Source organism: Xyrauchen texanus, chromosome 41, assembly GCF_025860055.1.
Source record: "Xyrauchen texanus isolate HMW12.3.18 chromosome 41, RBS_HiC_50CHRs, whole genome shotgun sequence".
Taxonomy (NCBI): domain Eukaryota; kingdom Metazoa; phylum Chordata; class Actinopteri; order Cypriniformes; family Catostomidae; genus Xyrauchen; species Xyrauchen texanus.
In genome coordinates, this window is record NC_068316.1 from 22396630 (window position 1) to 22424413 (window position 27784).

Genomic DNA, 27784 nt, shown 5'->3' on the forward strand with positions numbered 1-27784 from the left:
TCACTTTAGCAGGAAACTGCCGCGATACGTACACCGAGACATATCAAAATCATTTCGTGAAAATGTAGATATAGTTATGTGATTCTATTGCTTTCTGCTACACAAATACATCTAATTAATTATTGTTTCTAAACATACAGAAGCTCACAGAGGCCATAAAATAAGTTGTGATCTTAAAAAGAAAACAACAGAAAAATACAGTAGTTCAAATGCCTGGCTTCCTTATCAACAATCATTATTTTTGCACTTTTGTTTGGTGCCACTAGAGGCAGAAATTGCACACTTCACCTTTAAGGCATGCACTAGACAATTAATGGTAGCAGCTGTCTTTTATTTCCTAAAACCATCAGGAAGTTTGCATTTAGCAGATTCCGGTCTAAAACACACCTCCAGATTGACATGAGAGAGAATGAGATCCTAAAATTCTCTGACCAGAGCACAAATTCTTCTTGGAGTGCAATGCCACAACTCCAGACTCGACAGCGAGAGGAGGAGAGAACAGAAGAAAGTGTGGGCATATGAGAGTAAGGGATGTAGGAGAGTGGTGAAAGAGAGGAGAGGACAGGAGAATGGCGAGGGGAAACTGGAGAGGGCCCCTGACAGCGGAAACAGCGGCTCTTTAATGTTCCTCTTTTCAATGAGATCAAAGAACAGAGACACAGAGAGAGAGGCTAGGAGAGGGCAAAGAGAGAGAGTGAGAGAGAGAGAGAGAGAGAGAGACAGAAAAGTTTAGAAAGTGTAAAAGCTAACCTGAGAGAGAGAAATAAATAGCGAGAGGGGCAGAGGAAAGCACAGGGTGTGAGGAATGATGTATGATTAGAACGTTGGAGAGACAACATGACAGATGGCGAGAAATACTGGCCATCGATAACTAGATAATGCGATTGTAGCTCGACATGCATGCTCCAAAAGACAGAGGTGACAAGCAACGTGAAATTAATCTGGAAATCAAACACAACACAAATAAGGTAGAGGCATCATAGTGACTGCTTGGAATGTACATTTTTGAACAGACGAGGAGACTGAACATTTATAAATAAGTGTTTGTTAAACACTTGTGCCATTTGGCCCAAGGTGCTGTCTTTAAAGTGTTTCCTTTAAGAGCATATAAATCTCTTGTGCAGTTATTTATGGTTGTAAAATCAGAAGGCAAAATAGTTTCTGTGCACTCAACTCTTCGCTTTCTTCCTGATTGGCCGCAGACAGGATTTCAAAGAAACCGGAGTGTTGTATCAGATCATATCCCTGTGAAATTTTGGCACCCCGCCTGAACTTCCTCATTCCTGAGCATCAGCGGCTTTGCACAAATCTCTGATAATGACAAAAAGACCATCTAAAGCTGTAACCAAGATGGTTTTATTGGAGGTGAGAGGATTGTTGTGCAAAAGAGGAGGAATTGAGCCCTCGCTTAATTCTGAATTGATGTCCTTTTCACACCCACCGTCAATGAGAGATAGAAAGAAGAGCTTGAGATGAAAGAGCTGGGAGGGTGACAAGGGTTGAGATAAATATTCTACTAAATGAACATCTCCCTTTAGGACCACCAGGGAACGCCCCAATTGTCCCCAAGAGAACCAGAAGACTGTCCCATCTGTGGCCTTGAGACAGTGAGAGAGACAGACAGAAAGAGAGAAAGACAGAAAGATTAAGTCAGTTTAATCTCAGCTGTGTAGTCTATCTCTAATTCCCTACTAGAGTCATATGTGAATTTTTGACTTTGGGTTCAACTTGAGACAAAATACCCCTATATGTACGCCTACAGGAACCCACATGTACGTGTACACACACTTGCTGCTAACAAACTACATCTACAGTACCTCATATAACCCTCTTATGGGGTTGGTTGGCACAAATGCACAACATAATTTTGAACATTAATTAACAAAAGTCAATAAATATTTGGTGACATTGCATAGGTTTGTTTTTTAAATAAGAACATAAGCTTTCATTTACACCAACTTCGGATCTCTTAACTCTTTGTTCTACCCTAGATATTCAACAAAGTATGAAAAGTGGGCCAACCAACACCTGGTCTCCCTATTAATAAAGGTAATAGTAGAGATTAGAGGTTGACCATTAGTGTGTTTTGCCAATACTGATAACTAAGGTGGGAAAACAGGCCGATAAACAATTATTCGGCTGATAGTTTTTAAAATGTACAATATGAATGCAAACTTTTCACTCAATGCTGAACTTGAGTAATTATCACTTTCAATGGTGATACTTTAATACATTTCTTTCACACTGGTATCTTCTTCAAAGCCTTTGCCATCTGAAATTAATTAAAATATTACAGATCAAATGTGTTTGTTTGCAATTTGGCCCAAGGTGCTGTCTTTAAAGTGTTTCCTTTAAGAGCATATAGATCTCTTGTGCAGTAATTTATGGTTGTAAAATAAGAAGGCAAAATAGTTTCTGTGCACTCAACTCTTCGCTTTCTTCCTGACTGGCCGCAGACAGGATTTCAAAGAAACCGAAGTGTTGTATCAGATCATATGACTGTGAAATGTTGGCATCCCACCTGAACTTCCTCATTCTTGAGCATTTATTCTGCCAATAGTCTTTAAAATGATATGAATGCAAACTTTTCACTCAATGTAAAATAGTGCTGAACTTTAGTAAGAATCGCTTTCAATGGCGATACTTTAATACATTTCTGTCACACTGGTATCTTCTTCAAAACCTTTGCCATCTGAAATGTATTCATTCAAATATTACAGGTCAAACGTGTTGTTTGCCATTTGGCCCAAGGTGTTGTCTTTAAAGTGTTTGATTTAAGAGCTTTTTTTTATAGAGACTGTCTGCTTCATCACTACTGACATTATTGATTTATTTTTAATAACTATTTGAACTAATTAATACATACCTTGCTTTTCTCTGTCGATGTTTTAAATCCACTTTTGAAGCATCCATCCCTCCTGCATAGTCTAATTACGTTGCACAACAAACTCCAAGTTGAGTCAGAGATTGTATTTGATTTAACCTCTACAGGGCACCATTATATCGTAGAACCAGTGAGTTCAGACTGTAGAACCCTCCAGCCATGGAGGAATTAATAAAAAAATTTAATTATAAACGATCGGAGTCTATCAGTGTCGATTTTTTTCAATGGCTAATGGTTAAAAAATGCAAATATTGTCCCCAGTTAATCGGTAAATCCGATTTATCGGTCAACCTCCAGTAGAGAGCACTGATGTATCGGCCAAACATCGCTATTAGATGATAAACTAAATCATCTGCACTTGCAGACATCGGCCAATAGTTAAAAAATAGCTGATATTGCTGATTATTTTCTAATTATGACCATTTCCTTTTAAGTTGTGAAATTAATTATCAACCATTTCAAACCATGTAGAATTTAAAAGCAGAACCACCAAATTATCGGTATCAGCAGATATTATTTTAAATAACCGGATATCGGCACACAGATTTTGTAGCAGTGCATTCCTGGTAATTAATGTGGATTTCATATGCACATAAAATATGAATTTGTCTAATGTAATACTATGCAAATTCTCTAAATAAGAATGTTTAGAACGCAATTTTGGCTGTAATGAATACACATAAACACACTCAAAACTCAAGTTTAGTTTGAGTGTGTGTGTATGTGTATGTGTATTCATTACAGCCAAAATTGCAGGGCATTTGGTGTAAGCCACTATTTTGAAAGTTTATGTTCCAGTTCTCCCAAAAAGAATCATCTTAGTTTACACAATCTCTTCTGCTCTGTTGGCTTATTTTCCAAAACATAGTAAAACACTGTTGAGCAACTAAACAGCAACTTCTTCCCTTGTAAACCTAATGTTTAAGTTCCAGCACCCTGCAATGCAAAGTTCCCTGCAAGATGTTTGGGAATGCATTTTTACACCACAATTAAATGTAATTTCAACCATCGTGATAAAGCCGCTACAAATAACAACGTCAACACAGGAAACTCAAGTCAAGATATCAAAGACAAGTGCGGAACAAATTAGACTAGCTATTTTCCTGGCTTCTCTGATGTGAATCAGCAAACCTAAAGAACTGAAAATAAGCAAACTGTCATCTTTAATTTGTTTGCTACATCTTACCTTTCCCATGGTGCATTTAAAAGCAATCTCATCTGAAAAGTTTCAGCCCAATAGAGCAATGAACTATTTCACAGTTCAAGGGTATTGCTTGAGAAGTGTGTTTTTGAAAGTTGAACTTATTTACAATTTTTTCTCTGACAGAACATGCAGCATACGTGAGTTTAACCTCTCACTCCGGCGCCCTCCGATTCCTCAAGCATGCCTGAGGCGAGAAAAACAGAAGGAGAGCGCAGAAGTGTTTTCAACACAATGGAATGAAAGAAAGGGAATATATCTCTTCTTCCTCCTCTCAAAGCAGCTCTTGTCTTCAGATACGGGGCACGGAGGCAGTGCCCAGAGCCAAACACAAAGACAAGGTTACGGGGCCCAGGACTGAGTCAATCTGCCACGTAACCTCCACAAGGAGTTAACACAGCTGGAAAGGAACGCGAAGAGAGACGGTAATAGTAGAGGTGAGGCAAGGGGAGGATGTAGGCCAGTTGTGGTGTCTTTGTGTGTGTGTGTTTGTGAGACTTTGAGGGTAAAATAAGATTTCAGTAGAGGACTCCGTGCGAGTAGGGAAAAAAATGACCACAGGATGCAGAGACCAAAAAAACTCTTTACTCCCAAAAGTCTATCCCATTTTTTCCGCCATGTAAAAGCAGGCAGGCTTTTGGGAGGGTGTGGGCTGCAATAGCCTACTTTAGTCACACCAGCAGATCCATCTTGTTCGACTAATAAAATGTCAAGAGCAGTGCGTTGATATTTAATCATGAGTGAACGGTCATGAGGGGTTCGAACTGTGTGTGTGTTTGCAGTACAGCAGCAGGGAACATCATCCAAAATCACACACACTTTTCAGCTTTAACATAACCAAAAAAGAAAATAACAAATGAGATCTCTGTAATATCTCAATTGTTTCTCCTAGACAACGAGATAAAAAAGGATCAAAGGGAAAAAGTATCTGGCCTCTTGCCAGATTTAAAAAACCCAGTAATCTCATCATATCTCATCTCATGCTCAGATTTGCCAAGATATTAACAGTCTGAGATTTCAATATGAACTTAAATAGTTCTAAGCAACTTTTCTGTGCTATGCTATCCACATTAGTTTAATAGTTTTATTCTCTTAATTTGTTAACAATTGTCTCACTGTTTCAATATAATTTCCTCTTAAGGAATTTTAGGATATATATTTGAGTCAATGTAAAATATAAACACATGTTAGAACAAGAATATTCCCCCAAATGTTGTCCCAACTAGTCTAACAGAGTTGTTGGAACAAACAATTTCATATTAAACAATGTTGCTAATTTGCGAGTTTCCTTGTATGCATTGCAGCATGAATGAATGATGTGGTTAAGCTTATTCTTTGCTGTTTGCTGACTTTATTTATGCTGTTTTAAAACCTTATTTTATGTTTTTTTTGTTACCACTGTTAGTCAATCGTGTGGTGATGTTAGGAGCTCATATTTAACTTAATGAGGTTTGTTGATTGTCACCATTATTTATGTTTGTGTGTTAAGGGTTGAGGTCTGTTGTGTGTCCATGGCATATCTTCAGAGGCAAATATTGCAGTTAACTTCATATAAAGGTAATTGAAAAATGTACAAAATTAAAGATCTCATATTGCGAATTGATAGTTGGCTGAACAAGAAATTTGTAGTTCTTTCAACAAGAATTTTAGCATTTAGCAAACAAACAAATTCACATCGACACATCATTGCATTGAATTGCTCTACAATTCTTTTTTTACAGTGTAGACCTATATTTAATTTTTTACTACTCGTATTTTATGACGCCACTGATTATAAAAATTCTGTATTTTTAGCCTTATTTTTATTATTTTATTTTTATTATAATATTACAATATTTTTATAGCATATTATTACTTTTTGAGGTGACTTTTGTGTTACTTTGACATTCAATATGCATTATCTCTCACCAAAACGGTTGTTGTGATCCAGTTATACATTTAGTTACAGTCACTGCTATATGCATAGTTTTTTAGGATTTTAGGATTTCTGTTTTCTGATTGCAATTCTGCTATGCTGTGTCTCATAACTGAGATCTCCATAAATAAATAAAAATTTCTGGGAAGGCATATTTACATATTTGTTTACCAAATTTAAATCCTTTCTTTCAAATTCCTTATGAAAGCCAGACTTGTGAAAAGGAGGTTCTGAAATTCCATTTGTGTATATGTGTATGAATATATGTGCACAAGAATGTTTTACAAAGCAATAGAAGTCTGAGGGAAATGTTTTTTCACACACACTAACCTGATGACCTCACTGACAGACAGTTATTCCTCCTTGAAAAAAGGAGGAGATGGTTTGGTCAGGGTTGCAAAACACAAATCTCCCTTCAACTATACAAAAACCACCTGTAACAACAGTTGAATAAAAAAAACAGTTTGAACTAAGCTTTTCAACTTCGATAAAATGAAGCGAGAAATTTGAGAACTGAAGTGACAGATAGGAGAAGTAAAAATGAATTCATTTTCCTCAGCCTTAAATCCATCACATCATGTCTGGTCACCTCATTTCAGACAACCAAATGTTTTAGCAGCTCCATGTGGTAAGACCATAAAATACCTCACTCGCAAAATACATTTACACAGTGCTTTTACAGAGAATGTAAGAGTAAAACAGGGGTTGTGTGAGAGAGTAAAAAGAAAACACAGAATTAGAAAGAGATGGAGAGTGTTTGGGACAGAGAGTGAGAGCGCAGGAGAGGTTTTCTGGCTGAGAGCAGGTAGGATTTATAGCTGTGTTCGGTAAAGCTGGTTGAACGCTGTAACTGCCCCCCTGAGCAAGAGAGCAGGGCCCGCAGCTCTGCAGTGCTTAATGGAAACTGCACATTTCGAGCCAGTTCTCCTCCTCAGGGGCCCGACGCCACAGCACATGCAACACCCGGATAGACGGCGTCCTCCTCCACATTAACTCATCCACCAATGAAATACAGCTCAATGGGGTGAAATCAGTTTTACTACAGGGAATCAATCACTGCAATCCAAATTTATACATTTCTATATGCAAAGACAGAAGATTTATTGCATAGTTCAATTAGTTTCCAATTTCATTTGTAGGAAAAAAAAAAAAGATTACTTTAAATATTAAGCAGCTTTTCTTTTAAAATATTAGTTTTTTATTTCTTATATTTTCATTTGCAGAATCTGCTAAAGTAAGGTTCTGGGTTCAATACAAATTTAGATCAATTAGCAGCATAATATTAAATACAAAATTTATTTTGACTTTTTTATTAAAAAACAAAAAGTAGCAGCAAAAATCGTGGTTACAGTGAGGCACTTGCAATGGAAGTGAATGGGGCCAGTCCATGAACGTTAAAATACTCACTGCTTCAATAGTTTAGCCACAAGACATAAACAATATGCAAGTTAACATGATTTTAGTGTGATAAAATCACTTACTATCCTTTTCTGTGTAAAGTTATATCCAAGATTAAAGGGTTTCAAAGTTGTAAAATGGAATATTACTTTACACAAACAAGTAAATGAATAAATGTTTTTACCACATCACAATCATATTAATACGTATAATGTTTACATCTATACTTTTGAAACAGTGTGTATTTGAATGTTAATGGACTGGCCCCATTCACTTCCATTGTACAGTAATTGCCTTATATTCATATTTTAAAAAATAATAATATTATTATTATTATTTCACAAATACTTAGTATTAAACCTAGAACATTCCTTTAAAAAAAAATAAGAAGAATGAACATTTAGAAATTAACAGCAGATAACTCAAAGTGCAGAGTAAGCAATCTTTTTGACAGTTTGTTGTGTGTGTGCGAGTGAAAGAGTGTGTAAGAGAGGGGTGTGTCTTTTCAAGCCCAATTAAAAGAGGACGTGGCCCATTGAGTGACATTGAATTACTGTCAGTCACCCTCTTTAAACTGCCTGAATTTGATTACATGGATTTATCCTGTCAATTAAACAACAACATTTCTATCTGCTGTTCAGAATGTATTTGTCACATGTGTAATATGTGGCGCTTAAAAAAAAAAACTTGAATCTTTAAAAATATTTTATACAAAGAATGAGATATTGTTAACAACTTAAACAATTTTGTTTATGTACAAATATAAAAATAATTTTTCAATATTAATAATAATTTCTATTTTGGTCATTATTTCCTAAAATAATTAAGAAATTTCATACAGCATGTTTTCTGTAAAAAAAAAAAACAATCCTTAGATTTAAAAATCTAATTAAAATATAAATATAACAAACTAATTACTGAATGCAATTTCAAACAAAACTGAAAAAGCAGTAAAAATTGATTTAAAAATTATGAGACTTATTATTGAGACTGTCTCTGTGTGTGTGTGTGTGCGCGCGTGTGTGCGTGCGTGTTTGTGTGTGTGTGTGTGTGTGTGTAAGAAAAATACTGTTAAGGATTATTACTGATAAGTGTGCAATTTTGATGAAGAAAACAGACTGAAAGCTTTATTTCCCTAATAGTTAGCATTTAATCAGTTCTCACATAATCACATGTGCTTGTTATATTTGTGTTTGAAGATTGTATGATAATTTCATACTTGTCTTTTTGCACAAAAATTATGTGAAAAAAAGTAGCTTTATTCTCTCTCTCTTTGTCACTCCTCTCCTCCTTTTTCTCATCTTTTCATTGTAAATATATTTGGATACCTCCATAATACCTATCTTCCTCAGTCTGTCTTAAAGCAACAAAAAAAAAAGGTCTGGCCATGCATTTAAGTGATGAAACCAATGTATTACCAAGCAGCGGAAAAAAAAGACATTACCTCAGTCTGCTCCCATTTCTCCTAAGGAATTTATCTCACTCCTTTCCAAATCCTGAAATTGCTTGAGAAAAAAGGGGGAGGTATTTTGCCCATTCTTGAACGTCTCCACAAAGTGGCTTGCAACTTTCTTTGCATTTTCTCCCCCTCTTTTTCTTTTCGTGAAAATTGAAGAGGCTTAATGTCAAATACGGCTAAAGCCAGCCTCTCCATATCATACAACGCAGTGTGAAAATTACTAGGGCGATGATAAGACGGCCAGATAGCAGAAGAGAAAGAGAGAGAGAGAGAGAGAGAGAGAGGGGATAAAAAGAGCAAGGGAGACTGAGAAAGGAGGCAAAAGTCGACAGAAGGGAAGTGACTCCACTCAATTATACAGCAAAATTGGTATGAGTGAATATTTTTCATTCAGTTGACTGATGATATCTGTGAAGCAGCAATGCAGATAAATAAAGGGGCTTTCTGTCAAGTATAAACATCATTAATCATAAGGCCAGCCACTGCCTGACCGCCTGTCCTCACACCGCAGTGCAGGAGCAACGGATTTGAGGGAGAAAGAGAGAGAGAGAGAGAGAGAGAGAGAGAGAGAGAGAGAGAGAGAGCGAGAGAGAGAGAGAGAGAGAGAGAGAAAGCTAAGCTCTTAAATCTGAAGGGGGAAGGCGTAAAGGATACCATACTTTAGACTTAAACTCCATGTAGGGATATTAGAATAGCCATTACGATATCATAAATACTAAGTATTTAAGATTACAGAGCTTTATGGGACTTTATATTTAGCAATTTGAGGATCATGGAATTAAGCTGGTTTATCTGAAATAACTGTAATAATTTATATGACATTTATTGTAACTTTGATGAAACAAGGAAGAAATAAAAAAAGAGAAAATTTCTTAAAGGGATAGTTCACCCAAAAATAAAAATGTACTCTCTCTTTATTTACTCACCCTCATGCCATCCCAGATGACTTTCGTACTTCTGCTGAACACAAACAAAGATTTTTAGCGGAATATTTAAGCTCTGTTAGTCCATACAATGCAAGTGAATGGTATCAACAGTTTGAAGCTCCAAAAGGGCATAAAGGCAGCATAAAAGTAATCCATAAGACTACAGTGGTTAAATATATATCTTCAGAAGTGATATGATAGCTTTATGTGAGAAATAGATCAATACTTAAGTCAGTTTTTAACTAGCAATCTCCACTTTCACTTTCACATTCTTCTTCTTTAGCTTTTGGCGATTTGCATTCTTCACAACCTACTGGGCCGGGAGGAGAATTTCTGGTACAACAGACTTAAATATTAATCTGTTTCTCATCCACACCTATCATATCTCTTCTGAAGACATGGATTCAACCACTGAAGTCTTATGGAATACTGTTATGCTGCCTTTATATGCATTTTGGAGCTTCAATTTGGTACCCATTCACTTGCATTGTATGGACCTACAGAGCTGAGATATTCGTCTAAAAATATTTGTTTGTGTTCAGCAGAAAAAATAAAGTCATACACATCTGGGGTGGCATGAGGGTGAGTAACTTATTTTTAGGTGAACTATCCCTCTAAGTTAAACTGGCTACATTTAGTGAAGCATGAGAAATTCATATGTAATGCAACTAAGGTAACAAATATTAAAGAAAAGGTCACATGCCAATGCACATAACTGCCGACATAACACATAACATTTCATATTTTGTATGTCCTATATCAAGAGTATTACATTTTTAATAATAACTTTCATTAAGAACATTAACTAACATTTCTTCAGATGATTATAATAGATCATTAAAATAGCTGGAAAAGTTGTGCACATTTAAGAAACTGTTTTTATACATGCATCATCTCTATGCACCCCTGATTAAAACCCCTGATTATAACTGAATCCTCTTCAATTACTACAATTGCAAAGTTACTTTTTGTACATTCTTTTGTAGTGAGGCCATATACAGTATATACAAATAAAGAAAGTAGGCCTATACAAGGAGAGAGGATGGTGCATGTGTTTGCGTCTGTAGGGTGCTGTTGAGATAAGAGACTGTTCTTTATGCTTAACACAGCGTCCCCACTCTGTGTGCAGATTGGGCGCCCTGACAACAGTTTATGTAAATAACACAATTCAAAGCACTCAGGCTCACACACTCACACACACACACACACACGCACAAAAGCACAAATGGTGCATGTATGCACTGAGATTTTATGCTGTGTTTTGCTTTCTAAAATAGGCTTGAGATGCACAGCAGTATTATCACAATCAACACAACAAATCGTCACCTTATTTAGCTTATTTTGCTTAACTTGCATTACTTTGAAAGGCAAACTAACAAACACTGCAACAATGCCTTGGCCAACTGTAAAAATCTGAGAGAAGGTAAAAATATTGCATAGGCCTATACAATAAACAAGTCAAGAAAACAATGAAGAAATAATGAGAATATGTTCCAATTTCAAAATGAATGATACATCTTGCTGGAAAACATGAGGTGTCTTTAGGGTAAAACAGTCTTTCACTTTTATTTTATTTTGGAGCTTTATGCCATTTTATTGTTTAAGACAATGTTGATAGTAGATAGGGATCGGAAAATGACCCAAGCTGGATTCAAACGCGGGTGACCTGCATATACAGTTGGTACCTCCGCGCAAAATGTACAACCACCAGGTCACATCTCCAACAGACCTTTATACTTTTGTCAACAAAAACACATTCTAGTACAACGATCATAAACTACAGCCAGCTAAATCTCCTTGCCTACCTAGCTATTCATTTGACCATAATTAGTGCAAATCAACATTTAAGGTGCTTGTAATTTCCCCTAATGTTTTGACATTAAGCTCAGTTCAGTTACTAAATGCAAAGAACACTAAAGTGCAGACCATACAGTGATGTCAAAATTCACTCAAATCACAAATCACCCAGTTTTTTTCTGAAAGACCCTTTTTTTTCTAGTAAACAGCTTTACTGGTAAGCCAAGCCAGTGAGTCTATTAAGTATGTGTGAAGTGTGTCTAGTAGTGTGCTATTTTATTGCTTTCTCAATTGCACAAGGGACTCTAACTCTTGAGTAAACTCTAGCATTGGGCAATTGACTTACAGCGAATGCCTCCGTTTGTCCAAGCCAGTCACCGAGGAGACTGGATCCTGTCACTTGAGCTTTGTGTGCGTGTATGTCTTTTGTTTGGCTGAGGAAATAACACTGAAGCCAACAGAGACACTGAGACAGTGAGGGAACACTTACCATTAAGCACCAAACACAATGAGCAAGTCAGCAAGACAAACACTCGCAAACAGGCGCCCTGCAGAGAGTGTCTCTTTAGCATTTCAAGTATTTTTTAAGCAGAAGTGATCAATTAAAACTGGGATGAATAGAGCTGAGCTGATCCCAGGTCAGGACCGGTGAAAGGTCAAGAGAGTGAAGAAATTTGTTGTCACTATAAAAGTTTTGAAATTTGTTGAGTCAATATAATAGAAATTAACCAAACACATACAGTACACACATATATACTGTATATACACACACACACACACACTGATCAGCCACAACATTAAAACCACCTGCCTACTATTGTGTAGGTCCCCCTTGAGCCGCCAAAATAGCACCAACCCACATCTCAGAATTTCTTGTACAGAGGAGTTATCGGAGTTACCATAGACTTTGCACTGCTGTCACAAGATTGGCTGATTAGATAATCACATGGATGATTGTTGGTGCCAAATGGGCTGGTTTGAGTATTTCTGTAACTGCTGATTTCCTGGGATCTCCTTGGATCTTAGAATGCAAAGCACTTTGGAACTAGAGATGTATGGGCTGCAGAAGCAGAAGACCACGTCATGACCATAGTGTTCCTAATAAAGTGCTCAGTGAGTGTATATAGATATATTCAAGTGCACAAAAATGCCATTTGCAATTCACCCTTTAGTCCAGTTGTGTTTCAGAACCACACTTAACTTCCAGTATGACAGTATGACTTCCTGTGTAAGTCAAATAAACAGAACAACCACACAAGTCAACACATCCATCCCGTGTTTAGCCCAGCCTTTCTCTCTATCTCCCCCTTTAATATTGAATACCACACCGTTGCCCTCTCCCGTATGAATTCATAACCCACGTGATTTTCCTGCTTTGGTAATTGTGCTTTCCCATGGCCTAATAAGACTGCCGCGGGAAAGAGGGAGCAAAACACAAAGGACAGTTAATTTGTGATTTCCTCTGCTCATTCGGAGGCAAATTAAGTGTCAAACTGCTAATATGAAGCATATTTCATTTTATGAGCTTTTAATTTAATTCCATCCCCTCATATCACAGCCATTAGTGTCGTTTAGAATGCTACGCTTGCAGCTTCCACTCAGAGCAAAGGGGCAATAAATAAACATGTTTCAATTAAAGCTTTCTCAAATAATAGGACAGGACTGGCTAACTCTGCCTCGTCAACTAGCAAATCAGCACCGGTCGAAGGAAATGAGATGGTCATTACCACTCTGTTTTTCTTTCTTTCTTTTGCTGTTTTTTTAAAAAGTCATAGATGCCCACTCGTGGCTGAGGAAGTCTGTGTTGATTGATGGCACTGCCGCGAGGTGAAAGCTACTGTAATTACGGACTGTAATGAGGAGCTGCATGGGAAAGTACAACAATAATATCCTGTCAGTTCTTAGGCATATATTTAAGAGTGCTAATAACGATTAATTCTCACCAAGGAGAACTTTGTCTTAAACAATTTAATTTTTCTTTCTTAACATCCACTCCCACATCTCTGTCACTGCTCCCGAGTTGTTCACGTACAGATACACATCTACAAACACCTTTGCTACCTGTAAATGTTACATTAAAGTATAACAAAAGAGGAAAGTGACACTATCAAAAGCTACTTAAAGGGATAGTTCACTTAATTTAAATTGTCATCATTTATTGAACTTTTTTCCATGCAATAAGAGTGAATGGTGACTGAGACTAACATTCTGCCTAACATCTACTTTTGTGTTCCATGAAAGAATGCACTTACAATGAAATGCACTTAAAATGGAAGTTTATGAGGCCCCATAGACTTCCATTGTATGTGCATAAAGTAACCGTAAACAATTATTTTCTGACACCTTAGCCGGTCCCTACTCTATTGTGTGATAACATTGGATTTTTAAATATCAGTAAAGGAGCTGCATTGCCACAAGACGTCTGACACATTTTAATTTTGCAAGAGTGAAATACAATTTTGCCCACTCTTACAACTTCTTGGCCATCAAAGATAATCAATACAATTAATTGATGGATATGTGTCAACTATTCCAGAATATCAAGGAAAGTCTTTACAAATCGACAGCAGAAAACCCTTATCACATCTTTTTGGCTAACATTAAAGGAATAGTTTAACCAAACATGAAAATTCTGTCTTCATTTACCCTCCTTTATTTATTACAGTTCTTTATGTCCAAGCTTCTCTTTTTCATTCAATGAAAGTGAATAGTGGCCATGGCTGTTAAGTAAATATTCAGTGCATGATTCTTTTTATAAACAAACACTTCCATTACGGTCTATACACAAAGCTATCATACAGTATGGCTTAAGTAGACTTGAAATATAGCACACAAGTCACATGGACTACTTTTATGATGCTTTTTGGTGCTGTTTTATCCTTTTTGGAGGTTGACAGCCCCTAATCCCCATTCACTTTCATTGTATAGCATTAGAGCATCATGGACATTTTTCAAAAATTCTCCTTTTGAGTTCCATTGTCAAAAGAAAGTCATACAGGTTTGGAACAACATGAGGGTTAGTAAATGATGACAAAAAATTCATTCCGGGGTGAACTTTCCCTTTAAATCTGATCCTTATCAGGGTGACTAACTCAACTTGTTTAATTATAGTGCATTGTCAACCCAAGAATCCTGGCTATTTTGCTTTCAAAGACAAGATGAATATCAATGGTGACTGAACACAATGAACATTGCATTACAGTTAACCGACGACTATCAGTTTACTGTCACTTAAACATAATGAAGGTTCTTTCAGTGTCACTAAACTATATTAATGAGCCTAGACACAGTTATCGCTCTTTGTCATATTCATAGATTCAAAAGCAAAGTGATTTGTGGCTTGACTCATACTCTGTTAAGTATGTACAGTACATAAGGGTGCGTCTGTCCACTTCAAGGCAAGTCAAGCAATACAGCCACTCCACCTGTAATTCAATTCACCTGCTTCCTCGCACGCTGCGCCTCTAAGCCGTGCCCTGTTCCCTTCATCTCTCCACCCGATGATAAAGCGTGGCATATGTTTGTTTGAGACTTGTTTGAGTCTGGTGTTGCCCCATTATCTCCGCATAAGCTAAATGCTAAATCATATTTGCCATTCTGCTTATGCTGACATTGGACATCAATCAAGCCCCCGGCACGTGCCTTCCCTCCCTTTTTCATGGGTTTTCTTTAGTGCATGGGTTAGTGCAAGGAGATGACATAAAAAAATCATTATTCTTTGTGGTGTAATGGCGCAAGAGAGATATGACTCCAGAGAATGGAGAAGAGGGAGGGGGGCACAGGGGCAGGCAGAGGATGTAATGATAAAGAATTCGAAATGTAATTTGGACCAAGTAGCTGCCCCATTCAATTTGTCCCACCACAGAGCTACAATGGTTTCATGTGACGGTGGAAAAGAGAGAAAAGTATAGACAGATGAGAGCAATGGATTACAAAGCAAACATATCGATAGTAATTTGAAAAGGAAACATGGTAGACATTAATGATGAATTACTTATAAGATAATGTAGCAATTAGATTAAAAGAAAATGATAGAAACAACATGTAAGAGAGAGTTTAGAAGATGAAAAGTAAAAAATAAAAATAAAAACTGGGAGAATCCCTCCATATAGAGAGCTTATTCATGATCTCTAACCAGAACACAATCCTTTTTGGACCAGAACTTTGAAGCTCCAAAATGACAATAAAGGCAGCATAATCCATATGACTAAAGTGGTTAAATCTGTATCTTCTGAAGAGATATCATATGGATTAGAAGCAGATCAATATTTAAGGCCTTTTTTTACTATAAATTCACCTCCCTGCACAGTAAGTGACATTATGCATGACTAATGTGAAATAAAAAGAATGTGAAAGTGAAAGTGGAGATTGATAGTAAAAAAGGACTTATATATTGATCTGTTTGGAGCTTCAAAATGTTGGTATCCATTCACTTGCATTGTATGGACCTACAGAGCTGAAATATTCTTTAAAAATCTTTGTTTGTGTTCAGCAGAAGAACGATAGTCATACACATCTGGGATGGTATGAGGGTGATTAAATGATGAGAGATTTGTAATTTTGGGGTGAACAATCCCTTTAAGGAGCAAATTATTGTTCTTATCTCATGAATCATGTTTTAAGCAGGTAACATCTTCATACACATTATCATATCAGTGTACATTAGCAACAAAGAGTTTCCTGGCTTGGGGTTGAGGTGGGGAATTGTTGCAGTGCATGTGACAGCTTGTAGAACAGCTGTGGAGAGTGAGGAGTTTGTTCCGTCTCATCTGACAGGGGCTGATGAGCGGTTTTAGAGAAATCACGTACTAACAGGCTGCTCTGTCTGTCTCTGTGTTTGACGCACTCATTAGCATGTTGCTTGACAGCGTATTCCCCTGCCCTTTGATCTCTGACACTAAAAACCAGAGATCATCATAGTGATGTATGGATTACACCCCATGGTAAGAGCGCTAACAAATCTCAAAGTACTGTCATACTGCTACAGTAGACCAGACACAACCACCCTTCCCGTGACACACCTAGCTAGACAAGACCTTAAACAACTTAGTAAATAATGCATGCAACTATGAACGTTCAAGTCTAAAATGTTATCTTCTTTTCTACATTTTGGCTTTCCATCCCCAATGACAGTTTTGACAGCGAAAATGTAACTACAAAAAATGCTCTCCCAAGTGGATACATTTGAAAATGTTGTCTTCGCATTGTAGTGTGGACAGGGTCAGAGACGCAGTCATGTGATTCATTTAACCTAAAACAATCAGGATGTAGGCCCATGTTATAGAGGAAATTTTGCCTGCTAGCGTTGTCCACTTTGATAGCATTTTTAAAGATAAATGTAACTTTGTAAAACCTTCTCATAGCATTCCTTCAAAGGCGACAGGAAGTTTACTCTGAATTGTTGTCCAGCAATGGATAACGAGGACAATTGCATTTCAGACCATACATGGAACAGGCAATTTTTTCGAATGCGCAGCAAGACAATTTGAGAGGTTTCATTCTTTTCAGTGCGGATGAGAAACTTTTGGAAAATGCTTCAAAACGGCAGTGTGGACGGAGAGCATTTCAAAAACTAAAACACCGTTTTCAGATTTCCCCCACAATTCATTACCGTCCAGGTCATTATTCAAGTTATTTTGTAATTGTCATTATATTTATGGAGATATTCATTAGATTATTATTATTATTATTACTGTAATACAATAAAAAAATAAATACATCAGCATAAAGGCAGTAGAACAAATACTGCCTTGGTGTATAAATACTTAACATTTAAATAATTTATCATTATTTGGTAACACTTTACAATAAGGTTTCACTTGTTAACATTACTTAACAACATTAGTTAACATAAATAACAATGAAAAATAATTTTACAGCATTTATTAATCTTGGTTAATGTAAATTTCAACATAAAGTAAAACATTTTCAAAATTAAAAAGGTTGTATATGTGAACATGAGTTAATGCAATATGAACTACATGAGCTAACAATAAAAGATTGTACTTTCATAAATTAACATTAACAAAGATGAATAAATTCTGTAAAAATATAATGTTCATAGTTAGTTTATGATACCTAATGCATTTGAATGGAACCTTATTATATAGTGTTACACAGTATTTTTTTGCATTACAGTAATGAGAAAACTTTTTTTATGGTAATGTGAAATGGTAATTAGTACAATTTTAATGGCCTAAATAATAGGCTTTATGTTCTTTAAGCAAAATATATAAAACATTGTATTATTATTATTTTGTACTGAAATATGACTGGTACGATGCAATATGAAAGAGGAGTAGATCTGCTTGTCTGGACTGAAAGCTGCATTACAATTGAAGCATATTGAGACTGGATAGATGTCTATGTCAATGGAGGCAGTTGAAGGTGGTAATAGACACAAAATGAGTTTTGCAGGTGTGTATGTTTACTCACATGTGTAGTGGAGGTACTGGCGAGTGTTCATAAATGTACCGTCCTTGTGTGTGTCGGTCATCGATTGGTACCGGAGGATGAAATGCAGGGAAGAACTGAGGCGGAGCTGAAAAAAAGAAAAGAGAGAGTTTAAGAGCTTTTTCTATCATTTAGTTGTTATTCATTTCTGTGTGGATCTGTGTGGATTACAGTTAAAAATAATAATAAAAAAAGTGTATGGTATCTTGGAAATACCATACATGAATATATAATCATTCAGTAGTATGGTATATATGAAAGTACCATGATCTTACCACGTGAAACTATCACTGTAAAAGACAATGGTACCGATATAGTACTTTTTTGTAAGGAAGCACTCACAGTAACAGACTTGAAATGTTTATTCCAAACAATCAAAATGCAGTATCAGTAAAATCAAACAGCAATAAAACACAAATAACCTCAAACCATTTCACAAATTTGTGTTTAACATCACAGACACTGTTGCTTCAAGGCTAATCAGCAATGACAACTTTTTGTGATTAGATTTTCTGTATAATATGTCCCACATGTGCTTATGTTTACACATGCAGCAATGGATGTGTGCGCCGCTCCATTTCAATGAGCTTCACGGATACAAAAAGTGATTCGTCACAACCATCAGGGAGAAGTGGGAGGATTTTAAAGAATACAGATAAAAAACTGGGATAAAATCAGATCACAAAAACAGCCTAAATTTAGACCTTAAAGAGGAGCCGTAGAGTCGCATAATCACTCTTAAACATCTTTAAACATCAGCATAAAATATATTTCAATGCGGCAACTTTTGTTTAAGTCTAAATCACTTTGAGTTAAAATGTGATGTCTGATTCTGTTAAAAACTGGATCCAGGAATCAATTAGCTACGAACAAGAGGCTAATTTAAGAAACATAATATACCCATTGGTTAGCCAATCATAACAGACGTCATTTATGTATAAAAGTATAAAAGATTGCAAAAAATATATATTTTAATGGTGCGTTCACATACAATGCGAAGCGAGCATTTTGCGTGGCATGATTATATACAAAGTCAATGCAAAGATGCGAATAGACGCAAATTCATGGCAGGCGGTGCGAATGAAGCGAATGGCGCGACTCGAACAAGCGAAAATGTGAAATCGCTTCATTCGCGTATCCACGCGAGTTTACATTTTTCAACTCGAGTGAAAAATCTGCATGCCGCGTTGTCGCAAAAGCCTATAAGCATTGAGATTGTCCGAATGTCACTGATGTAGTAGCAGAAGATCTGGAAAAATTTATGAAAAAATTGTTGTGGGCACCCGGGATTGCATGACACATTGCATGAAAAAAGACATCGCTTGGAGGAAAGTGAGCGAGGAAGTTGGACTACCTGGTAAGTTCTGATAATATGCAAGTCTATTTGATTCCAGCCATTGGCTGTACTTTATATAATACTATAAACCAAGTCGTAGATGCCCCTCCTCAAGTCCTTTTCCAGAAGAGAAGGGGGAATACTCGCAAGAACGCGAGTTTAAACACATTTATAATCCAGGGTTCAAAGCTGCACGAGCAATGCAAGGCTAAAAGTTATTCGCGTTGTGTGTGAACGCACCATAAGTGTCAGAGATGGAGGGAAATTGTCATGTAAAACTGTATCACCACGACTAACATTAATAGGCATTGTTATGGTATCAGATATCATAGAACATGATCTAAATGATGACCATATTAATGTGCATTGTTATTTATGTATACATGGTACTGCAAGGTACGTTAATGAATATCATCTTACTTTCCAAAACATCATGGTATTACCATGCTACATGTCCTAAAAACAAAGTAAAAAAAAAAAAGTAAAAGTAATGCGGTACTATTATGGTATCAAATGCCATGGATATATAGTATTGAACTGATTGATTAGAAATATTCAGGCACCGTTGTATTTATATGGTATTTCAATTGAATATGTAATTTCATGGTACATGAAATGTACTATGTATGGCGAGAAAGAGAAGAATGGATAAAGAAAAAGATTAAGTGTGCTCTGGCACTGTAACAGGGTGGGGTGCTGAGGCAGATGTGTTCTTAGCTTGTAAACATTTTGCATCCATGTGCCAAGGTGTTTAAAGGCTGCACCCAGTTACCAATGCCCAACATCTGGGCACAATCCTGTGCAGTCCACACTGCCAAGCCTGGCACTCACACCAGGCAGTCATGCCACTCCCCACTCACATTTGTACAGGCCTGCCTTACCTCATTCCTCACCTCACATTAGGGTCCATTAGCGTTTTCATACACCATGTGACACCACTCAGAAACCTAATTGGTGAAACGGCAAGTCCCACAGCTCTTATTCCAACACTAGTCCTTGAGTAAATCACACTTGATAAGATCAAAAATTCCAAAATGCAAGCAAGAATTTGACTCTAGACTCCAAACGTGTCTTTGAGGATTGTACTTGTTGCCCTTGAACTGAAACAACACAGCGGAAGGAAAAAACTCCAACAGAGATGTATTGTGTCAAAAGTTAGAAGACCATGTCCACAGTAAACGTGATGAACTACACCTGTGTGAACTTGATACATCCACTAAAAATCACCTCGATAGCAACTGTTACATTGAAACATGTTACATTGAATTTTGAGAAAAGACATCATTTGTTTACAGACAACACTTAGCTTTATATTTTTTTTATCTAATGCAGTGCCAATCATGCATTTTTATATGTGACTAAAGTGTCCAAAAACTTTAGGGGCCACTGTATCTGTTACGAAGGCAGACGAGGAGTAGGGATCTAAATGCAGTTTTATTGTAAATAACTAGACAAACACAACTGGAACAAACAAAACATCCAATATGGGAAAGAAAAGATATAAACAAGGGAAAACATCCACGACAGGCTCAGGCAGGAACACAGAACCGAATATACAAGGCATAAATACTCACAAAAATTCACAGCAGGGTTTAAATACACAGGGGTAATGAGGACTAAACGACAAACAGGTGAGAACAATGACTGAGTGCTGGCAGTGATGAGGGCCGGGAATTATGTGAATTGTAGTTTATGATAGGTGACGAGTGAAACACGGGGCAGACATCAGGGGATCGTGACAGTATCAGTTAGTTATGCAAAAATGCAAATATTAAAGAATTAAAGAATGAGTAATAGAATGATAAATAGAGTGATTAATTGGAATAGAATGGATAATCATTCTTTGCATAATAGAATGTCTTAAGATATTTTTTTAAAAGTTCAAGTTCTTTTAATTTGAAAATCTTAAATGCGGTTATCATACACTAGATGCCAAAACAAAAAGTAAGATGCGCTGCACTGGTCAAAAACACTGAATAACATTTGCAATGATTGGAATAGAAAGCAGGTGTCTTGAGACAATAAAAAAATAAATCAATTTCACAAAGCTTCTTAAAATGCAGTGGTCCTATGTTAGATGGCAAAAAAAACCAGCAAGATGCACTGCACCAGTCAAAATGTTGAATAACGTTTGAAACGATTGGAATAGCGCAATGATTGGAATAGAACACAGGTATCTTGAGACAATTTTTACAAAAGTTAAATTTCTTTTAAGTTGACAAAGTGTCTTTAAAATGTAGTGGTCCAACGCCAGATGCCAAAAAAAAAAATAAAAAAGTGAAAAGCACTGCACTGGTACAAAACTTCTGTGTAGTGCAATGTGGCAGGGCGGAGGGCGGGGCCAGGTCGTGATCCTACACACCAGGTCCCGTATTAGGCTAATCAAGCCTCCGTGAGGGATAAAGGTCGACTGCAGAGGATCGTGCGGGAGAGAGAGATAGTTTACGGACATGTCCGTCATATGTGTGTGTTTGTCTTTTGTTTAAGTTGGTAATTAAAATATTATTTACATTGCCAAGCCGGTTCTCGCCTCCTCCTTTCCATTGATCCCTTTACATGCATGTTTACAAAAAACAACCACTAAAAACAGCGCAAATGTATGAAAAAAGTGTTCAGTGTGAACAGCCCCTTACTCAATCTCAAACGTAATCTCATAACTTTATAGACAAAAAATTATTCTATAGAGTTGTCATGACATGCCACATCTTTCTCTCTATCTCTCATCTGCTGTACAGCTTCACTCTTTCTTTATCAGATTATCATTCCTCACATTTGCTCTTGCACTGTACTCATAGTAACCTTCCACTTCTGTTTCTCTCATCTCCATCACTCAGCACTCGTTTTATTCCCTCCCTTTTCCTGTTTCATCACTCATAGTGTTCTGTTCATCCCTCACATCAACACTGGTCTCTCCCTCGCTCCTCAAAACTTCTACGTCCCTAAATTCAACTTCCTCCACTGCATCAGGCCATCATTCCCTCATTCCAAGGCAGCTCTGCATTGTGTCAGTCCTCTCTCACTCTCCTCTCCCACGTTCCTCTCTCTTAGTACACTCCTCCCTACTTCTCCCCCATTATCCAACATGATCACATGGGAAGTTGGCACATTGTTCCGAGAGTTCCAGTACCCAAGGATCGGCCATAATATGCCGACACACTGACAAGCGGCATCTCCTGTTAGATATTTTTACATCAGCTCCTACATGTTTACCTTCCTCTGTGATGTGACTAGAAGCACGTTGCATCAGCAGAGTGGGAGCCCTGGGTTTGGATCCCCGACCAGGAAGTAACTGTGTTCGCATAATCAGTGACAAGCGGGATTCAGAGGTTGCATTTTCCCCTCTAACATAAAATTTTTACTCTTCATTGTATTACAGTCTGTACAGCTGAAAACAACTCATGTCACAATTTTGGCGCCCCTCCGTGGACATAACACTCAGAAAATGGAGCTTTCACGTGTCCATAAGCTCAACAACACTTACTGGCTTGGCCACTGGGGGCAGTGTTTTGAATTTCGGTAAGCACAGACCGATTTTGGCCAAAAACAATCAACCTACTAAATCCGAATTTACTGTGATTTACTATCAGTCTGGATCATCGGCCTCCTCTTCTTTAACACCAACTCTTCTTCTTATCAACTTCTTGTCTCGTTCCTTCTATCAGGTACTTCTATCTCACTCTAACTATCGCATTTGACTATATGCGCTTAACAATTTCACTCTCTTAAAACCCATCCCTTGCCCCTCTCTTCCTCAATTTCTCTCAGCAGAGCTGACAGATGTTTATTGGACTTTCACACTTTTGTTTACATTGAAAAAGTCTGTATCTAAATAGAGTCTGCCGTCATCTTCCTCTCCTTAGCCCACTCACTACATAAAAAACAGGGCACTGAGAGAACCAAACATACAGTGTACTGAGAACAAAAATGGAATGTATATCTCCAGTAATCCATATCCTCCTCCACCTAAGTAAAGGAGTATATTGTGTGACTCTGGATTTCGTTTGGTGGTTGTATTACCAGTTTGGCTCTGATTAGAACAAAGGCCCACATTTGCGTGAAGATACTCTGTCCCTCTGAAAATAAACCTTCTTCACATGATTCAGAATGAAGGTGCATTTAAGGTTTAACGGTAAATGTTGACAGTAATACCTTGTACAAAAAGTACAAAACACACGCCTCAGCAAAGGACATGCTTGATAACAAGAAAAAGTGATGTTCAAATCTTCAATTTGTTGTTTTTCTGAGACAAAGCAACAAACCCAATTGTGTCATTTGTTTGGTTGGCTTGTAAAATAGAAAAGCTTAAAAGTAAGCAATGGCAGCTACATCAATTACATCAAAGCTCAATGGTTATCACTGATTCTTAAGACCAAACTTTTTGATACCATGTTGCAAGAGCTAATGAGGTTTGACAATATCGACATTTGATTTGATCTGTGAAACCAATATTGACATCCAATATATAAGATCTGGGTATCAAGACGTGACATTTTACAGAGATCTTTCAAATTCGGAGTGGAAAACTGTGGACTTGTTTGTGCTTACACTTGTGCAGTTATAGCGTGTTACTGCCGTACTGTCGACAAAGAATTCGGCTTTTGGACCCACGATCTGATCCTCCCTCCTCGGCTTCAGTCACCATCACCGAGGGTATGGAGAGCACATGCTCTTAAATGCATTTTTTATCAAACCCCTTGTTCAACTGCACATCCAGGGGGCTCGGACATGTCATTCAAGCTGAGATGAGCCACCATCCTCAGCTTCATTCACCATCATGAGGGCCTGGAAGAACTGTTCCTCCCGACTGCATTTTTTCATCAAACCCCCTGTTCGACTGCACATTCAAGCCAAGATGAGCCACCCTCCCCGGCTCAGCTCACTGTGAGTTAGACCCCAGAGCACACGCGCTCCCAATGCATTTTTTTTCACTGCTTTTAGTTCAGTTCGTATTTGGAGCAGATATGCAGGTGATCGAAGCCAGGGAAAGCGAGCCCCGGCTTGAGGCAGTGGCTATAGCAGTGTTTCTGCAGGTTTTATGAAGCTAAATGTAAGATTTTAAGACCTTTTTAAGACCAACAAAAGAAAATTTAATGAATAAATGTGTGTGTGTGTGTGTGTGTGTGTGTGTGTGTGTGTGTGTGTGTGTGTGTGTGCGTGTATTTATCACTTTGTGGGGACCAAATGTCCCCATAAGGATAGTAAAACCCGAAATGTTTGACCTTGTAGGGACATTTTGTTGGTCCCCATGAGGAAAACAGCTTATAAATCATACTAAATTATGTTTTTTGAAAATGTAAAAATGCAGAAAGTTTTCTGTGAGGGGTAGGTTTAGGGGTAGGGTTAGGTTTAGGGGATAGAATATAAAGTTTGTACAGTATAAAAACCATTATGTCTATGGAAAGTCCCCATAAAACATGGAAACACAACATGTGTGTGTGTGTGTGTGTGTGTGTGTTGGGGGGGGGACTTCAGAATCTATATTTTCCCGCATTTTAAATGTGCTGTTTGCACATTGTGCTTCATGTGGATTAGCTAATGTTCTATGCATCCGATTACAATGTGTGTGGGCTAGTTTTAACAGGAACCCCCTCCTATAAGTAATGTCATGTGATATTTTATGTTCTGTTTATTTTTCGCGAAGTCAAAACTGAAAATGTGGCTTATAAGCAACACCTTTTTACATGTAACATGTATTTCAAAGAACTCGTTCAGTTTTGCTCATAATGCCTACATGCATTGTAAAGTACAGCTTCTAAGCTTTAAAATGTAATTATCAATAATTTGAGAATAAATTCCTTGGAACAGGGCAATCTGATCTTAAAGGGTTAAAGGAATAGTTAATCTAAAAACTGTGCTACACGGAAGGAAGAAAGTCTTATGGAGTGACTAAACTACAGAATTTTCACTTTTGGGTGAACTTTTCAATTCTTCTGCTAAAAGATATTGTTCCAAAGATGTAAACTTATGTGAATAGTTGGTCTCTTTGTGTGCTACGCAGTGATATACTGTACACACCAGGGCTGGACTGATAATGTGGCATACTGGACATCTTCTCCATTTTTTGGGCCGATCAGGGTGGAATGTCCATCGGGAGTACCGAACGGGCAGGTGGTTCGGCCACGAAACATGCCGAATGGGCCATAATTAGCAACAATTAGCCGCCGCGTTATACACAATGGACCAAAAAACGGCGCTGCGATATGCAGAGAAGGACAGCGAACACCCCCACCACAACAGTTGGGCCAGTTGCCTTGTAAAATCCCGTGCCGATTTCTCTTCCAAGTCCAGCCCTGGTACACACTAACTAGGTGAAAAGATGTTTCAAATCAAAGTTGTTACTATATTGTGCATTTTTGCATGGTTGTACTGACCAATTAGCATCCAGGACCATACTGCAGCTATCCATTTTATTCAGAAATGTTTACTGCTATTAAGTTGACATGAATGGCTTAATTCAGCATTCAACGCAAAACAGAACAATCAATATTTGGCAGAATGAAGTGACCTCTAATCTCTAGTACACTACTGGATTGCTTCCCAGAAAGTACTTAATCGAAGCTCATAGGTAAACTGCTCCTAGAAAGAGACCCCCAAAAAAATCTCAAAATCTAAGTAGCATTCTTTTTCTGAAGTTTTTTAAAAGCATGCTGTGCATATTGGTCTACCATTCCCAACATCCCTGCTTTTTAACTATCACTTTTTGTCATCATGCATAATGCAGTGGGCTATTTTTTTGCTGTCGTTATTTCACGGCGCAGTCATTAAGACGAGATTATAAAGGGTTTTAATGAAAGAGCTGATTAAAGGCATATTTTGACCAGACTCATTAGTTTCTGATGGAACACAAACACTCAGAAAAGAGTGTGAATATGATCACAATTACAGCTTATCATTTTATAGGATGATACAGCCTGAAGCATTTACTAAAATCACTCCCTTAATCGTTTTATGAAGACTTACTTTTTCTTTTCTTTTCACTCCTTCTCTATTGAAGTTTCATTAAACATGCTCTTTAGGGGATTGGTGTAATATTATGTTATATCCCTGATCGAGAGGTAATTGTATTGTGACAAACAGATCAGATTGTGAGAACAATAAAGGTTCTCTTCTAACGCCACTTAAAAAGTCATAAGCAAAGCAGAGAAGTGAAAACTTTCTCAGATCAACATCTCATTCATGCTCACACTCAAGTCACTGCCTCGCTGAAAAAATACAAAGACACAGTGACAAAGTGTCAGAGGTTTATAGAAGAGAATGATAAGGAAAAGGAGGGAGAGAGCAGAGAGAGAGAGAGAGAGAGAGAGAGAGAGAGAGAGAGAGAGAGAGAGGGAAGAGTGGAGTCCTTTTATGAATCAGAAATATGGAACATATAATGGCTCAGTGATGCTGTTCATTGTTGGGTGTGTGTGTGTGTGTGTGCGTGCGTGCGTGTGTGCGTGCGTGCGTGCATGCGTGCGTGTGTATGTGTGCCTTGTGCTTAGCCAGATTTCATTTCGCCACTTCACTCACTCATGATCTCACTGCTCAAACACGCTCCCCTGCACAAAGCTGATGACTGAAGGTCCAATGAGCATTAAACCCTGTGTGTGAGTGTGTGTAAACTTACTTATACCACAAAGTACTTATACTATTTATACACAACTGGTTGTAAAACACAATTTATATATATATATATATACACACACACACATATATATATATATATATATGGTATCTGGCACCAAGACGTTAGCAGCAGATCCTTTAAGTCCTGTAAGTGGCGAGGTGGGGCCTCCATGGATCGGACTTGATGGTCCAGCACATCCCACAGGTACTCAATCAGATTGAGATCTGGGGAAATTGGAGGCCAAGTCAACACATTGAACTCTTTGTCATGTTCCTCAAACCATACTGAACAATTTTTGCAGTGTGGCAGGGTGCATTATCCTGCTGAAAGAGGCCACTGCCATTAGGGAACACTGTTGCCATGAAGGGGTGTATGCGGTCTGCGACAATATTTTGGTAGATGGTATGTGTCAAAGTAACATCCATATGAATGCCAGGACACAAGTTTTCCCAGCAGAACATTGCCCAGAGCATCACACTCCATCCAACGGCCTGCCTTCTTCCCATAGTGCATCCTGCTGCCATCTCTTCCTCAGGTAAACGATGCAAACACACCCGGCTGTCCAGATGATCTAAAAGAAAATGTGATTCATCAGACCAGGCCACCTTTTTCCATTGCTTCATGGTCCAGTTCTGATGCTCTTGTGCCCTTTGTAGGCGCTTTTGGTGATCGACAGGGACATGGGCACTCTGACCAGTCTGTGGATATGCAACCCCATACACAGCAAGCTGTGATGCTCTGTGTGTTCTGACACCTTTCTATCATGGCCAGCATTAAGTTTTTCCTAAATTTTTGATACAGTAGCTCTT

At 37.7% G+C, this 27784-nt stretch overlaps 1 protein-coding gene across 1 annotated transcript in view; it reads right to left on the minus strand.

Moving 5' to 3' along the window:
• LOC127634650 (transcriptional activator GLI3-like) overlaps positions 1-27784 on the minus strand; it is a 166799-nt gene that overhangs the window by 62247 nt on the left and 76768 nt on the right. Inside the window, exon 4 of the mRNA XM_052114284.1 lies at positions 18016-18121. Coding sequence (XP_051970244.1) covers positions 18016-18121 — 106 coding nt within the window. The remainder of the gene's footprint in view (positions 1-18015; positions 18122-27784) is intronic.